The sequence below is a fragment of the Brachyistius frenatus genome, unplaced genomic scaffold (assembly GCF_029030835.1).
Source record: "Brachyistius frenatus isolate BFR_SWC_R1_liver_20210118 unplaced genomic scaffold, ASM2903083v1 Contig_81, whole genome shotgun sequence".
In the NCBI taxonomy this organism is placed as follows: domain Eukaryota; kingdom Metazoa; phylum Chordata; class Actinopteri; family Embiotocidae; genus Brachyistius; species Brachyistius frenatus.
The window spans coordinates 1,606,357-1,622,058 of record NW_027210680.1 but is presented as its reverse complement, the minus strand read 5'-3'; the positions used below and the strand labels follow the sequence as shown (position 1 = coordinate 1,622,058).

The 15,702-nt window shown below is 41.1% G+C and overlaps 1 protein-coding gene and 1 long non-coding RNA gene across 4 annotated transcripts in view; one reads left to right on the top strand and one right to left on the bottom strand.

Annotated features, from left to right (window-relative positions):
* LOC138627121 (uncharacterized) overlaps positions 1-15,702 on the top strand; it is a 137,456-nt gene that overhangs the window by 90,958 nt on the left and 30,796 nt on the right. The gene's annotated exons all lie outside the window — the stretch shown is intronic.
* The window catches only part of atxn7l1 (ataxin 7-like 1), a 28,604-nt gene continuing 18,371 nt past the window's right edge, over positions 5,470-15,702 (bottom strand). For both annotated transcript variants that reach the window (XM_069709236.1, XM_069709237.1), the window contains 7 exons: positions 15,378-15,460; positions 12,965-13,215; positions 11,895-12,108; positions 10,768-10,893; positions 8,972-9,504; positions 8,447-8,699; positions 5,470-7,527 (listed from right to left, as the gene is read on the bottom strand). In XM_069709236.1, coding sequence (XP_069565337.1) covers positions 7,510-7,527; positions 8,447-8,699; positions 8,972-9,504; positions 10,768-10,893; positions 11,895-12,108; positions 12,965-13,215; positions 15,378-15,460 — 1,478 coding nt within the window. In that variant the 3' untranslated portion in view covers positions 5,470-7,509. The remainder of the gene's footprint in view (positions 7,528-8,446; positions 8,700-8,971; positions 9,505-10,767; positions 10,894-11,894; positions 12,109-12,964; positions 13,216-15,377; positions 15,461-15,702) is intronic.

Genomic DNA, 15,702 nt, shown 5'->3' with positions numbered 1-15,702 from the left:
GGTTTTGATGTTATGTCTATAATGATCAGTATGTTAGCCAATGACATCATCTGTATTGTTTTACTTTTTTAAAACATGCCATTACCCCATCATTTTTTTTCCTGGTTTAAGCGTTGGGACTCTGTTCCGTCAAACTTAAATAAACATATTTTAAAGTTTGCCGACAACAGAATTCACAGTCAGCTGCTGGTCATCATTCCTTTATATTGTTGTTTTTCTAAGTCTCTAGTCATCACTCTGTGCGGGTCTTCAGTCACATCTGACTCACTCTTAAGAAAAATTAGCTCTTCCCTCCAACAATGACACGAAGCACTCGCAAGGCTCAACAGAAGACAAGTCTCAGTCATCAGTGAGACACTTTAGAAAATATCTCAGTAAAAACATGAAAGAAAGATAAATAAAGCCAGATATATTAGGTCCTTGGGAATCTTAAATTGGACATAAAATCACTTTTCTATATTTCTCTGGTCTGATTTACAATAGCTGATGTTACAATTCACAGTATCATTATTTGATCAGTTAAAATTTGGTTTTAATGTTCATGTTAAATGTAGTTCATTTCCCCGATTTGTAAGTTATGAATGAAATTGTCTTTTTTTTTTTTTTTACCGATAATAGATGCAAAAAAACAAACAAACCAGATTTCATTGTGCGCATTGATAGAAAGTAATTCTCTGAATCCACCGCATTGCTTGAGCACAGCCTGTAAATGACGATGAACACAAGAAATGTGTTGCTAACATTTGGACAAGTTATCCCTACACTTACAATATTTGTTTTCACATTTCACTTACTCTGCAAGAAAACTGGTGCATCTCAAAGTCTATACAGACTACCTTGAACAATACAAAAACGCTCTCATCACAGCCTGTTCCACCGACTAAGAACACCTCACACATTGTGGCCGCACCAGGCCGAAAGCTCAAACTTCTCCAATCCAGTGACAACACCTCCAAATCCTTCACAGGTAACAAGTGTGACTCTTTCCTTTCCTGTTTCCAAACTAAAATTGACACCATCTACAGCAACCTGACCGCTTTACCTGCTCTCCCCACACTCTCATCTCTCCTCCTCCCCCCTTTACCAGCTGTCTCGTTCTCATTTATATCTCTAATGGAGCTGTTCAACTTCATGGCGGGAACCAGAAGCTCCACTTGTGTTCTGGATCGCACGCTGTCCAGTCTGGTTAAGAACTGTTTCCCTCCTGTCTCCTCACTCACCAGAGAAATCATTGACTCCTTCAGCTCTGGTTCAGTCCCTCAAACACTCACACGAGCTGCTGCAGCCTCCATTCCTCAGGAAAACCTGGACTAAAACCTGATATCATGAGCAATTCCCAGGCCGTCTCCAGTCACTCCTTTCTGTCAAAAATACTGCACGGGGTTGTCGCCTCCCAACTCAAAGCCCACCTCATCTCCAACGACCTGTCTGAACCATTTCAATCCATTTTCTGCTCACAGCAAAGCCCAGAAAGAGCCAATTCACTAAAGACCTTCTCTCCTCAGACTCTGTTCACCTCAGCATCTGCATCCTCCTTGTCCTCACTGCAGCTTTTGACACCATCAACCACACTATTCTTCTCTCCCACCTCACCTGGCTGCGGTCATATGTCACAAACAGACAACGGTTCATCTGCATCAACAACTGCGACTCCTCCGTCGCTGCTCTGTCCCAAGGCGTCCCCCGGGGTTTGATACCTGATCCTTTTTTATTTGTCTTCTACATGGTCCCCCTTACTCACATGATACGTGATCATGGCCTCCATTTCCACGACATCCAGCTCTACATCTCCAATAAATCAATCACCACTGCAGCTCACTCTGCTCCAACCAACTGCCAACTTCCTCACACTAAACCGTCATAAATCAAACCTAGTCACCATCGGCTCCGATTTCTCCCCAAAGCTACTCACAACGTCTACGTCACTCCTTGTCCTTCCTATATATCTGCAACCTCTGAGTCATTTTCAACAACAACTTCTCCTTCAGTCATGTGAATCACGTCACTAGAAATGCCTTTTCCACTTAAAACACAGCGCTCTTCTCCACCACCTCCGTCCCACAACGGAGCTATATTCAAAACCTTCTCTTCACCCACAAAGCCCTCCATAACCCCCTCCCACCTCACTGACCTGCACCCTCCCCACGGTCCCCCAGACCTGAGGTGACGGAGCCTTCTCCCTCTGAGACACATCGGCGACTGTACCGATCTGTAAATTACTAATTAAACTCCTCTTTAACCAACTGCTTTTAATGTGTGATTCATGTTGTGTCTTATGTGTATTTTTAGTTTTAACTTATGTAAAGTTCCGTTGAGTACCTTGAAAAGCGCCTTATAAATACGACTAATTATTATTTTCTTGACCTCTTTCCATAAAGCCCAGGAGGCAGTGAATACTCAGCGCTGGGGAAATGCTTAATTACTGCCTGCGATGTCCTTTCTCGGGCTGAGTAAGGATTTTGTTGAATGACAGCAGAGATGGACTCTCAGTAGTCCGTTTTCATCGTAAACAATAATATTAAATCAGTGCAACAGAGAGACGCAGTAAAATATCTGATGAATATTCTATCATGAGCTCCAATTTCATCTGAGTGAAACATCATTATAATGAAAGGTGATTTGAGGTCAAAGGTCAGGGTCAGCTACATCGCCACGTGAAATCAGTATTCATCACAATGCCTCCAATTTGTTAAATGTTTACTAAGACGTGGTTTGATGAAGGATGAAATAAAGAATCAACTTTGCTCCGACTACAAGCATCACATGTCGCGCTCTAAGTTTTGTGCTTCACAAAATGTGTGGTTTCACTTGCTTGCCAGCGCAGGTGATTTTCCCACAGCGCTGCAAGTGTCAAGAAAAAAAAAAATAGTGCCTTTGTGTTATCAGCCTTTACAGTTGGACCTTGACCTTGCTAGTCATCCTGCTGTGGAGAGGAAGCCTTGCAGTCCGAGATTCTCTCTTGAAGTTCAGAGGAGCAGATTCCTGTTAATCAAACAGAATCTGGTTAAAAAACATGAAATGGGTTATACTGTAAGCCCTGCCCAACACTGACACTGATTAAAAGAAATGGGAAGCTTTGACAGAAGGTACATGGTATTGCAAGTTGCTTTTTACTTATGTGATGTGTTTTTTGTGTTTTTTTTTTCAATAATAGTTGATGGACTAAAAAGAAATACAAAATGTTGGCAGCAATTGTGATGGCATTATATCGGTAAGGCAATGCTTTGAGAAGCTAAATGCTAATGGTAGCATGCTGACATGTTAGTATTCTAACATTTGCTCTAAACACAAAGCTGAGACTGACTGGTATGTCGTAAACCAAAAAAATTGACCATCAAGGAATCGAGGGGTCATCATGGACGGCAATACATCAAACAGTTGTCAAGATATTTCACAAGAAGGCAAAATGTGAACCTGCTGGTGGCACAAAGAAAATAGTCGGGGCATCATCACCGTCAGTAGGATCGATCCTCTTTATCCAATAGTTGTTGAGATATTTCAGTCTGGACCAAAGTGGTGGACGGACAGACATCTTCCTCACTGCAACCGCGCTGCTAGGGAAGAAAAAAAACATAATAATAATCATAAATACAAAAGTTAAATGTCACAAGTATTCTCATGAAGCAGACAAAACTCATTTCAGTTTTATATTTCCATTTTTGAAAATTGTAATTACAGATGTGTCTGGTAAAAGCATTAAAATGTGTCAAACTTTTATAATTCACAAAATGTATAATTGAAACTCCCTTGTGACACACTGACAACCACAGAAGAGGCTTTTCTCTCTTCTCCAGCAATACAAAAATATCCCTTCAGACACCAATAATCTGCTTGGATGGACAATATTCAACAGATACTTGTAATATTGACAAGTAAAATATACAAAACAAACATTCATCAGCAGGCGGACTTTCCGCTCCATTCACAAGATGCATCTTTTGATTTACAAATAACATAAATCCACTTTCAATCATTTAATAAAAGCTTGGATATAAGACCATTTTTTTTTACAGCATGTGTTAAAATGTTTTGATGGGAAATCCATTTTTCTGCCCTCAACTGCAGTAAGAATGAATAAACCCCCCAAAACTTTTACAAGGCGTTTTTCAGACATTCAACACAGTTTGGATCGGATTATAACAACAGTGTGCTGGTTTCAGGGCCAACTGACCAAGAATATACTCTTCATCATCTTTTTACTGCACTTGCCAGAAACACTTTTTTAACAAATATAGATCAATTTTTTATATATATATATATATCTCAAATATTTATATAAATAGAAGTTGATTAAAGATCTGGGCAACATAGCAAAGTGAAAAAAAAAAAAAAAAAAAAAAAACAGAACAGGGAGAAAAAAAACCAAACTGTTAATACCCCCATAAAATTTAACAGCAAAGACAATATAAACTTGCTCTGAAATCAGCATCCTCGAACGTTGTCTCAATTTTAGCTGCAACAAACTGTAACTTCCCATTTCTACCACGATAAACAGTAAGTGAGGGTGACTTTTCACAAAAATATGAAGAGCTACGATCATAATCTTCGACCTGTAGCTACACGTGAGAGGTTGCTGGGCGAGAAAAGTAAGCTTTCCACCCAAACCGAGAGTTGTAGCCAGTAAGCCAATATAAATCATGACTATACTAGAGTGTGTGTGTTGGTCACCTATATGTTGGCTTTAACGTGTGTAAGCACAGTAGGTGGCAACAGGCTGCATAAGGATTTGTTAATCTTGTAATTAAAGGTATGCCAGCCAGTTATCTGCACATAGCGAGTACCCAGATAAACCATGTGTATCTACAGTAAAACAATGACCACCAAGCAGGTGTGACTGAACTGATCTAAGCTGTCAGATGATCTCACACACCGGTGAATAAAGTGTCACCTTAGGAAGCACTTTGGAAAGAAAAAAACCATAACGCGAATACAACTGATTATGTACAATTCATTCGTTAGTACTTAAAAAAAAAGAAAGAGTCCTAGAAGTTAGTTTCCACTGAAGCAGCCGGCAGGTGGAGAGCGTCGTTTAGACCTTGACGCTGCTGGGAAGCAAATTACATTTACTTTAAGCTCTATCAGCAACACCACGTGAATGGACAGGGTATTGTTCAGACATCTTTAAGGGGTTTTGTTTTTCAATCCATTATGGCATCCGCTTGTCTCCTTTTAACCAAGTAATCAGCCCGCATTTCATAAATGTAACATTTTCCAAATCAACTATAATGTGACATCCTCACTTCAATTTAACTATGTTTGTATCACATAAGGACAAGAAGCTGTTGTAGTGAGCTGCTATTGAAAATAGATGCACAACACTGGTGCCTTAGTCATGTATTTTGCCTTTAAATGTAAGTGTCGTTTGTTTAATCATCACTTGTTTTGTACACCTGATGCTGTGTGTGTGGCTGTGTCAATGGACTGCGGCGCCACCGGAAAACAAATATGGTAACTACGGCCCGAGGGGTGGAGTGGGGGGCAGCTGAGGAGTAAGTGAACGCATTTTGACCCAGTTCTGACTTGACGTAACACAACAACGCAGCGTAATCGCACTGAGACTGAGACCGATCGGCCTCGGAAGATAAAGACAGTTAAAAAATATAGCTATTGTTTTGAACATTGGAAGAAGTATGAAAAAAGGGTAAAACCACAGGCAAACAGGAATGTGGGGCCCTTGATATAGAAAATACAAACAGGGCCTGGTTTCACAAAAATCAACCATTGTCATTTAGCAAACATCAGATACACAACGCTGGTACCCAGAAATAATGGTTAGAGGAAATACTGGTAACTTCTCAGGGAAGATATAAAGGCGATAAGGTTGTGATGACAACAGGAACCTTGGTGACCTCGTGACCTGATACTTCACTTTTAGAGTCTAAAAGGTTTGTGCAGTAATGTACATCCTGTATATACATAATATGAAGTATGGAACTGGGAGACAACAAGTTAAATGGGGTTGAATTTGTTTTTGTCAAACTACATATAATTGTTCTCAAATAGCATTAGTTATTGGAACAGAATTGATTAATTATTTTCAAATCAAGCTCAAATTGTTGTTATCTGGTGATGCAAGTAGATACAAAAGACATAAACAGCTGCCATGGCCAGTTTTCATATTGGGCATTGTATGAGTATTATTTTGCATCGATTTGCTAATGAACAATGAGAGTTTTGATTAACCAGGCCAATGTCATCATTATTATTAAACACAGACCAAGGTAGGAGGGCAAAATACCTACTCTTTCACCTCATGTTCAGTAAAAGGGGACAATTATTAATAAATACAAAAATAATAACAGATATGTACACATTGTCAACAATATAAACTATAATAATACTTTCAACATTTCTTCAAAATGCCATAGAAATCATTTTTTGCTGAAAAAGTCTCTGTAGCTCAAACCCCAATGGTCAGATAGACAACATATTTCATTTAAGAGTGATAAATTATTATACAAAAAAAAAAAAAAAGCCATCCAACACTATAGTCACAATTTCATTTTGGATGCAAGTTCAGGAGTTTATGTTTCTTGCAACGTTCAAACCAGTACGAAGAACATTAAAAAAAAAAAAAAGATCTTGAAATAAAATCAGACTGCTTCCTATATTGGAATTCAATGCATTGACGTGGCGTCGTTGGTAACACAGATGGTTGTTCTTCCCTTGTGTGAACACGTCCTTGTGCGGCACTGCTGGAGTCGGCTCTGGAGTCAGCGAAGAAGAAGGAGGCAAAGGTTGAACAGAGGGCAATAAGTGCACTTTGAACACAGGCATGCTGGGATGGACAGGGGGGAAATGGGGGCGGGGGGTGGAGGAGGCAGTAAACAGGGAAATGGACAAAGTTGTTTGGTACACAAGGAAACAAAGAAAGAGGCTCAAAGAGAGGAGAACGCTGGATAAGACCCAAACGAACTGTTATCCTCTTCTCTTTGAGCGAGAGGAAAAATGTAAATGGAGAGAAAGACAGAGAGGGGTGGGTGGGTGGGGGCATTGAGGTGGCGTAGCTGAAGTCGGAGTCCTACAGTAGTCGTGTCAGTAGGTCCTTTAACCATCAAACTCCCCAAAAACAATCACTGACAACTTTCTTTGTCAGCTGACTGGAAATAAACTCGTTAGCCCCCGCCCCCAATAAAAAAAAAATAAAAAAAAATCTACAGTGGTGTTTTTTTTATTTATTAACAATGCCTTGAAAACTTGAGGCAAATTCCCTTTTCAGAGGACTTTGAAATGTTGTTCTGTAAAGACGACAGCCACAGCGACGCAGAGCAGAGCAGAGCAGAGCAGCTCCCCAACAAAACGACCCATAACGAGGGACGGGGGAGTGGGAGAGACTGCCAGGCGACTCGTGGCCAGAGACTTCAGAGCCACCGCGGATAGAGAGGGGTGACATCGCCGAGATGAGGCAGTCTGATTGGTGCCGTCATTGGAAGAGTGGTGAGGTCAAAGGTCACAAACGGTGGTGGCCTGCACAGCTGCACAACATTCTGTCCGTGAAACAGGTTTCTGTCAGTGATGCAACTTGGCCTGTAGACAGAGAACACAGACTCTCATGTCAGATACATAAAGCTGAGCAATGAGCAGAAATTTGCTTACTTATCTGACACTTTAAAGCTCTGTATTTATGCGTTATCTTGACATCTAATGATGAATGACCAAATTAAGAACTTGCCAGTCATTTAAACGACAGCATACTGATGTTTAGCAGGAATAATGCTCACGATTTCCACCTAAAATTGGCATGTTATGATGCAAATATTTGCTAATTTGCGCTAAACGTGATGTACAACCGATCCTGATGGGAATGCCATTAGATTTGCAAGTATTTGGTCATAAATCAGAACAGTGAACAGTTTAAGTTTTTGACCAGAGCAATTACATTTATCCTCTTAGGACCAAGAACATCTGACCCAAATTTCATGACAATGTATAAAATAGTTGTTGAGATGTTACCGCCTATAGAATCATGGGTAAAAATGTTGTCTCTCCCAATTTCAGCAATTTATAGTCCTTGACATTGATCCTCATGATTCATTTGAATAACTGGAATAAACATGAACTTTTGACCATTAAAATAGTGGTCTAACAGGCAAGATCCACTTATTTTATTTTTTTCACACCCTCAACCACATCTCATAGTCTTCTTTAGGGGTAGAGTTTTCTCCGTTTTCATCATTGTAACCTGTCTCTGTTGAAAGACCACCTGTTATTAGGTTGCTTAAATTCCATACTTGGGTGATCAAATTAAAAACTAAACTTCAGCTGCCGATGAAAATCATTAGATATGATTAAAAGCTAAGAGAGAGGCTGGTAAGTGGGCGTTTGCTGTGGATCATATATCAATATTTGTAGTTTATTTCATGAAATGCCTGTGCAGATTGTGACCTGACTGGGAGATTGGTTTAAAAATAAATTCAGGAATAATAAACTTGTTTGTAACTCCTACCTGTCTCGGGGACTCGGGTCTGGAAGCCAGTAAACCGTCGCTGTCGTTTCCTTTCCCGAAGAGGCTCTCTAACCCACCTGGCCTGCTCAGCTTGCTGGCCTTCCCTCTGTAAGAGCTGGGACTTCTCCTCTTCCTCCCCTCTGCTCCTCCCCCATAAGCTAAGGGTCCCGTTGGGGGAGCCATAAGCTGATGGGGGGCTGCGGGGGCTTCCTTGCTGGGTGAGTGGGGTATACCGGTGGTGCCGTGTTCCCGGCTGGAGAGAAGCAGAAGAGGAGGACACCTGCTATTAATAATGCATAGTAGAGGCCACTAATGTGCTGAGCTTGACAATTCGTTGTAACCATGGCTACAATCAAAGGTTTCCCTGTTAGGCCCCTAAATATAATCTGAATTTATTGCATAACAAACATTTGTAAGAAATCCTGCCTCTCAGTCCTGACTACAAACATCTAAATCGCAGCATCCACAAATTTTCATCAATTCATTTTTGATAACTGTCTTGATTTCAAGCAGCCCTGGACCCACCTGTTCTGCGAGCTGTGGCTTTGAGACCCATCACCTCTAGATAGCCAGTCCTCCGAGCCGCTCCAAAGCCCACTTTCCCCACGACAGAGTCCCTTTTTCCTGGCTGGGGAGCCAGCTGTTCCCCCTGAGCCTTGTAACGTCGGATGAAAACTGCTGCCGTTCCTCTTGTGATTATCCACCGTCGGAAACAAGGAAGAAGACGAGAAGGAGGAGGAAGAGTAGGACGAGTTTTTTCTCTTCTTAAGTCCCACTACGGGGTCCTGTGTGTCTTTGGACGGGTGGCCGGCCTTATACGTGCCGTTACGGGCTTTTCCCCATGTGAAAACTTGGGCGTGCGGTTGCGGGGAGTCTCTGATGTTGAACGCTCCCACCGTGGACGCAGACCGAGGAAAGGAGGCGGTGTAGGAGAGGGAGTTGGAGGGGGAGGGGAGGAGAGGAGAGGTGACGGAGGTGGGAGAAGGAGCCTGCTGTGAAGTGATGGAGGAGGCACTGGACGGGGAGAGGGAGAGGAGGCTCTCAGCAGCCAGAGGCACCTTCCTGAAACACAAAGGATGGGATCTTTCAAAGGAGAAATGTACCGATGAAGTTGTTCCATTGGGAAATTGATTGTACCAAACCTTAACCACCAATCTATACACTGTATTTTACTGAATAACAGGTTTCTGTGTTCACATAAGTGGAGGAGTTTTACAGCTGCTGCTCCTCATCAATTTACCAATATGATAAAAACTCAAAAAAATATTCTTTTCACAACTTTTATGATTCTGAAATCATTACATGCATGCAGACCTGCATATTTGTGTTGTTCTCTCTGCTGCCCTTTAATTTAAAATGTTTAGGCTTCTAGTTTGACTGCACTTTCACCCGAGTAAAAAGCCCGTCCTCGCACTTCATTTCCTCTCACGTTATGAATTAAATGCCAATGCCGTAAACAAAGAACACTCATCCAATATACTGAAATCTGGTGCAGGATTGATGTTGAGGAGTTAACAGAAGTAAACTACACACACTCAAAGCTCCCAATGCAATTCTTTTATTAGAGCAATGTGCTTGAAATATCACCGATGTTGATTTTCAATGGGAGTTTGGAGTGGGAATAATTTATTTTCCAATTATCAATGAAATCACAGAAGAGGGTGTGCTTAAATTCCCCGAACCATTCGTGACGCATTGTCACACTCCATGGTCTGCACAGCTGACTAGATTATTACACCAGATGAGTAGATGAAAAAGCTTTTGAATTTTTACCTCTTTATGTGTAATTTAATTGCAATTCTTTCGTAGTTAAGGCCGAGATTGAGTGCCGCGTCATGATGGGTGCCAACTGCCTGATGCACATCCAATTCAATAGCTGAGACTCGGCTTAATTTTTGATACGATTAATTGAATCGGAAGATTGCATTTAAAAAAAATATTGTTTAAATTTGTCATGTAAGTGGGATGAAACACGTAAAACATCCACCAAACCTGTCTGTGTCTGTTCATGTGCGCTTTGCCTGCTGAAGCCACGAAGACAGACCTCAGTCGGCAGCGCTGCACTTAGACCTGGTTTAAAGTGGTGGAAGCATAAGTATAATTTCACTTCAAATATAACACCAAAATTGCACTGCATTAACAGACCCCTTGTTGTGCTGTTTTAACCATCTCGCAAGCACGGAAAAAAAAAAAGCCCCTTTCGCTGCACCACATTGAAGATACGGTTGGATCTGTACTTGGAGCAGCTTTACAATGGTATGACAATAGGGCCCATTGACGTTAATCAAAGAAAATCGACTCCTGTGTACGTTCATGAGCACTCGCCTCCACATTTGTGCGTTGAGGTGTCTCTCCACCATGCTCTGGAGCGCCAGCCTCATCCTGTCCCATCGCCTGTCAAACACATAGTGGCCCCGTCCCATGAGCCTGCTGCTGAAGACACAAAACTGGAAGGAGAAAGAGGAGGGAGTGGATCAGAGTAGAACGGAAGTAGAAGGGTGGTAAAGAGAGGCATGGAGTAATATGTTGATGAGAAAAAGGAGGAGTCCACGAGGAGTGGGAACAGAGGGAGGTGAGATAGGAAATAAAAAGGGGAGGATGGGAGGATAATAGAGCAAGTGACAGTGCAAAATAGGAATGAAAGAGGAATCAAATGACAAAAGAAAGATGAAGAACAGATGCTGAGGGGACAGAAAAATATCAAATTAAGACAGAGATGATTGACAATAAGTAATGCTCAAAAAACTGCATACCTGTCCTACATATCCACACCTGATAAAGTGGGCAGCTACAACTTTTGATTTACAATATACAGTGTATACTGAGTACAACTCAGATGGTTGCCTGGCAACCTCATTGTACCAACAAAACTTTACAGAGTTACTGCACTTCACCGAGAAATGTCAAAAAAACACCACATAACCCCCTGTAAAACCACAACTTGTCATTTCTACATTAAACAACATAATTTGTGTAGGTTTGTGAACTTTAGAGATGCTGGTGGGCAGATTTTGATTTTTACTTCAGACAGACAGGCTTGCTGTTTCCAGTTTTTCTGCTAAACTAACTCTCTCCTTGCTCTAGCTCAATATTCAATATATAGACATGGTGAAGAATCAAAATTCTCCTCGAGAAAGTGCATAAAATGCACTCCCCAAAACATCAAATTATTAATTTCAAGTGTACCATCAAACTGCACTGATTCTTAAATCAAACTTACACACAAACCTCACCTTGTGTTTGCACTGAAAACACTGGATACGAGCTACACCTGAGGCTGAATGTAAAAAAAAAAAATGTATTCATTTAAATGGCATAAAGGAGCCGACGCTGCAGAGTAAAAGTAGGAGCTGTTGCCTACAACCAGTGGGAATGGGTACTGAATGTCCTGAAGTTATGGACCATAAAAAATGTCTGTTAGTGCAGCATTAGTCCTCCCAGTATTTACCCCTACAGGCTGCGGGTGACGATTAGAGTACTGAAAGGCAGGTCTGTCCGTGTCCTCTGGAGTCTCTGCGTCTCCCTCATCACTAGAAAGTCGACCGCCATCTCCCGCTGTCGCCACCCAGCCGTGGGGAGACGGCTCTGGGTTAGGAGCTGCAGCAGGAGGTGCTGCTGGGAGCAGAGGACCGGAGGTGGAAGTGGAAGAACTGCCTGGAACCCTGGAGGGGATGTATTAGAAAAACAGGGAAGTGAATAAAATAATGAGAAAAGATGGGAAAAAAAAAAGAGTGCACTCACAGAGAATGAAAGAAGGGATAAGACAAAATTTAAAAGGAGAGAAAAAGGAGGAGGAGACAGGGAAGATATGGGAGAGAAAATGGAAAATATCAGAGTGATTAAAAAGAAGAGAAAGGAGAATGGAAGGAAGGATAGAAGAAAGAAAAGAAGAAACAAACAAACAAACAAATAAGAAAAGGAAGAAAGAAAGAAAGAAAGAAAGAAAGAAAGAAAGAAAGAAAGAAAGAAAGAAAGAAAGAAAGAAAGAAAGAAAGAAAGAAAGAAAGAAAGAAAGAAAGGGAAAGTCCTGCTATCAGTGTAATTGTAAAACTGCAGCAGTGACACAACCCCAAATTACTTCCTTTTTCAAACAGGGAATCATCCTCTAAATAGAAGCAGGAAATAAGTTGATCAAAACACAAGGTCAGACTTTTACTATTGCCTTTCCTTTCTACCAGTCTGTGTTTACAGCATCCCCTGGTGGAAACATTATGAAGAGACAAAGATGTCACTCAGAAGTGAAACTAGTGAAGTATTTAAGCAAAATGATAAACTGCTGGAAAATGATAAGTAAAAGTGACTCATTCACCAAAGTATCAAAGCAAAAGTGTTGCTTTTCCTTAAAAGTACAAATTAAACTTGAGAAAAATGGCATCCATTAAGAAAAAGAACAAACTACTCAGAAAACTAAAAAAGGAGTTTAAAAATGTTTGTAAATGTAAAAATGACTTTCATTTTAGAGGCAAAAGTTAATTGTCTAGAGGTTTACAGTTTACATACGTATGTCAGCTGTCCTACCTAGGTATGTGTGCATTGGCCAGCCGCAGCTTCAGTGTGGACAGAGGTCGTCCGTTGGGGCAGTGAGACTTGCTGGGACTTGCGGTCTCTTGTGAGGTGATACTCTGGTTGGAGCCTTCCTTCCCTCTCTGCGCTCCATCCTTTTCTTTCGATCCCTCCTTCTCCTTTGCCCGCCCCTTGTGTTCGGCCAGGAGGATGTCGAAATGTTTCCTTCGGCCGAGGACGGCTCGGCGGTGGGTCAACGAGTGAGTCTGTAGCAGGGGGGGAAAGCAATAAAAAAAAAAAGAAGTTAAAAGCAATTTACATATGTCTCCTCCTGGGTAAATTGCCTTTAACTTTTTATTTAATAAAGTGTAATAAAAATATTTGGTTATATCTAAAGAGATCTTATTCATGAAAATATTGAATGTAGCACAACAGGCTACATTCACAGGAGCTTGTGACACGGCTCTGTGGTTCCATGACAGTTTCAACAATCACAGCACAACGCTGTCGGCCACGTCACACCACATGAACATGGGTAAATACTACCTGTGCCTGGCAAGCTTGCGTACCCTTCCAGGCACATTGGAGGGTAACCAGCAATCAAACATTTAGTTTTCCAACAGTTATTTACAAAGTGTGTTAGAGTGGCTGCTGAATTACTGATTTGAACGGGTATGTGCGAGAGAAAAACTCTTCCTGTATTGATTGAAAAAGGTAATATTGAGGGCCGGGGCCTCTGCAAACACAAAGCCTGGAGGGTTCATATAGTGTCATGGTCCTAACTATCCCTGAATAAGAACGTGAAAGGGCACTAACACTCTTTTAAATGCAAACGCTGTTTGATGACATCAGCAAAGTAGAAATCATGGTGGCACATTGGGAGTTTTCTAAAAGTTTGAATAATGGTAAACATAATAATGCAGAAAATAGTGACTTGGAAATAGGTAATTTAACTCGGCCAGGTAAAATTCAACTCTGCGGTTTCAGCATACCTATAAGAGAGCTGCTTCTTCCATGAATTGTGTCGTACTGCACACAGAAATAATATTATAAGTGAGACATCTTCTACTTTATATCCTCTACAGCTGGAATGTTTCATCTCTGTGATGCTGCTCAGTCTTATGAAACAATATGAAAAAATCTCACCTGTGTTAGAGCTTTGCTAGAGTTTCAGATACATTGTTAATGAATCAATAAGATTCATCAATATTATTTTTTACATATTGTAAATGAGTTAAGAGCATATCCTTCATGCCACTTTCCCAATTGTCATGAAGCCACAGGATCATAACAGTGTTCTAAATATAAGTTTCAGCCTTTTCTCTTTGAGGACACATGGAAATAACTTTATGAGGCACTAAAAGAGTGATCAAAGCTCGATTTGTTATTGCTGAAAGCATTGCTGCTGCACAGCTACATTGTCAAAAAAAAATGTGTTGGACATCGGTTTCTGCAGCAGCAGCATGAGTTCTCCGCTGCAAAAGTCAGTCCCAAAAATCACCCAGTTTTAGTTTTTGTCAAAACAGTATTCTTTAACGAGCTCATTCTTAACAAAAGTTTCCAAAATATCTCTGCTCACACATTGTTTCTGCCTGAGAGTCATCTCCTTATACACCCTAACCGGTTAAAACATCTCTGAGGCACTCTTTAATAATGGCCAAAAAAGGAGTTGTTTCTGAGGTAAATAAAGTTGATACAGTGTTTTAACTTTTTGTCCTCAAAATTGGGATCATTCTGTAAATTTTTGATGAGGCAGGAGGGATTTTCTGCCATGACACGCCTGATAAATACGGGCACTGACATGAGTATCCACAGCAGACACGACTACTACCTTCACCTCTGATTTATACTTTTAATATTTTGGCATTATGGCTTTAAACTTATCAAGATACCCTGTTTACATTTCCAGAGATATTTGAGATGTTGGAGATGTAGACATGATTATTTTGACCAACCACTACCTGAAAACCGCAATAAACCCGAAAAGAAAAAAAGAGAAAGCCATTAACACAGTAGCCTGATGCAGCCTTAATTATTTAATAAGAAGTTGGAAGTGATTAGTAAGGCTCGGCAGAGGTAATTAAAGGGCAGTAAAATAGAGTATTACTGCTAAAAGATGTTGCAGCATCATCCAACATCTATAATTACCTCATCAAGGGAACTGCAGCCCCTGTGATGCTTCAGCGCTGCTATCCAGCATTAACAGAGGAAGTGAATGTTTCAGACATACGAGAGAGGCAGATAGGATCATAGTTGCGGTTCGGGGCCCTTAATATTGATGTTAGTGCGCCCTTTCACGAAAAAACAACGCCGCTTCTCTGGTCAGTCGGCCTTCGCCGGGGAGCAGGAAGAAGGGTCAGAAACTATTATTGTCTCCACGGAAAGTACACAGAGGTGAAGAGTGTGCGTGAGTGTTTATTTGTGTTACCTTGCAGGTGAGAGACCGCGTGCAGGGTTGTTTAGTTTCGGGGTCCTGCACTCCACAGTGCTTGTTAGGATCAAACACTCTTCCTGTAAAAAAAACACACACAAAAAAAAACACGCAACACACACACACACACACACACACACACACACACACACACACACACACACACACACACACACACACACACACACACACACACACACACACACACACACACACACACATTAGACTGAAAGACCATCATTGGGTAATTTCTTCCTTCCTTCCTTCCTTCAAGTATCAAATCACATTTGATGGGAGTGTGAGCACTGCAAATTAATTTGCC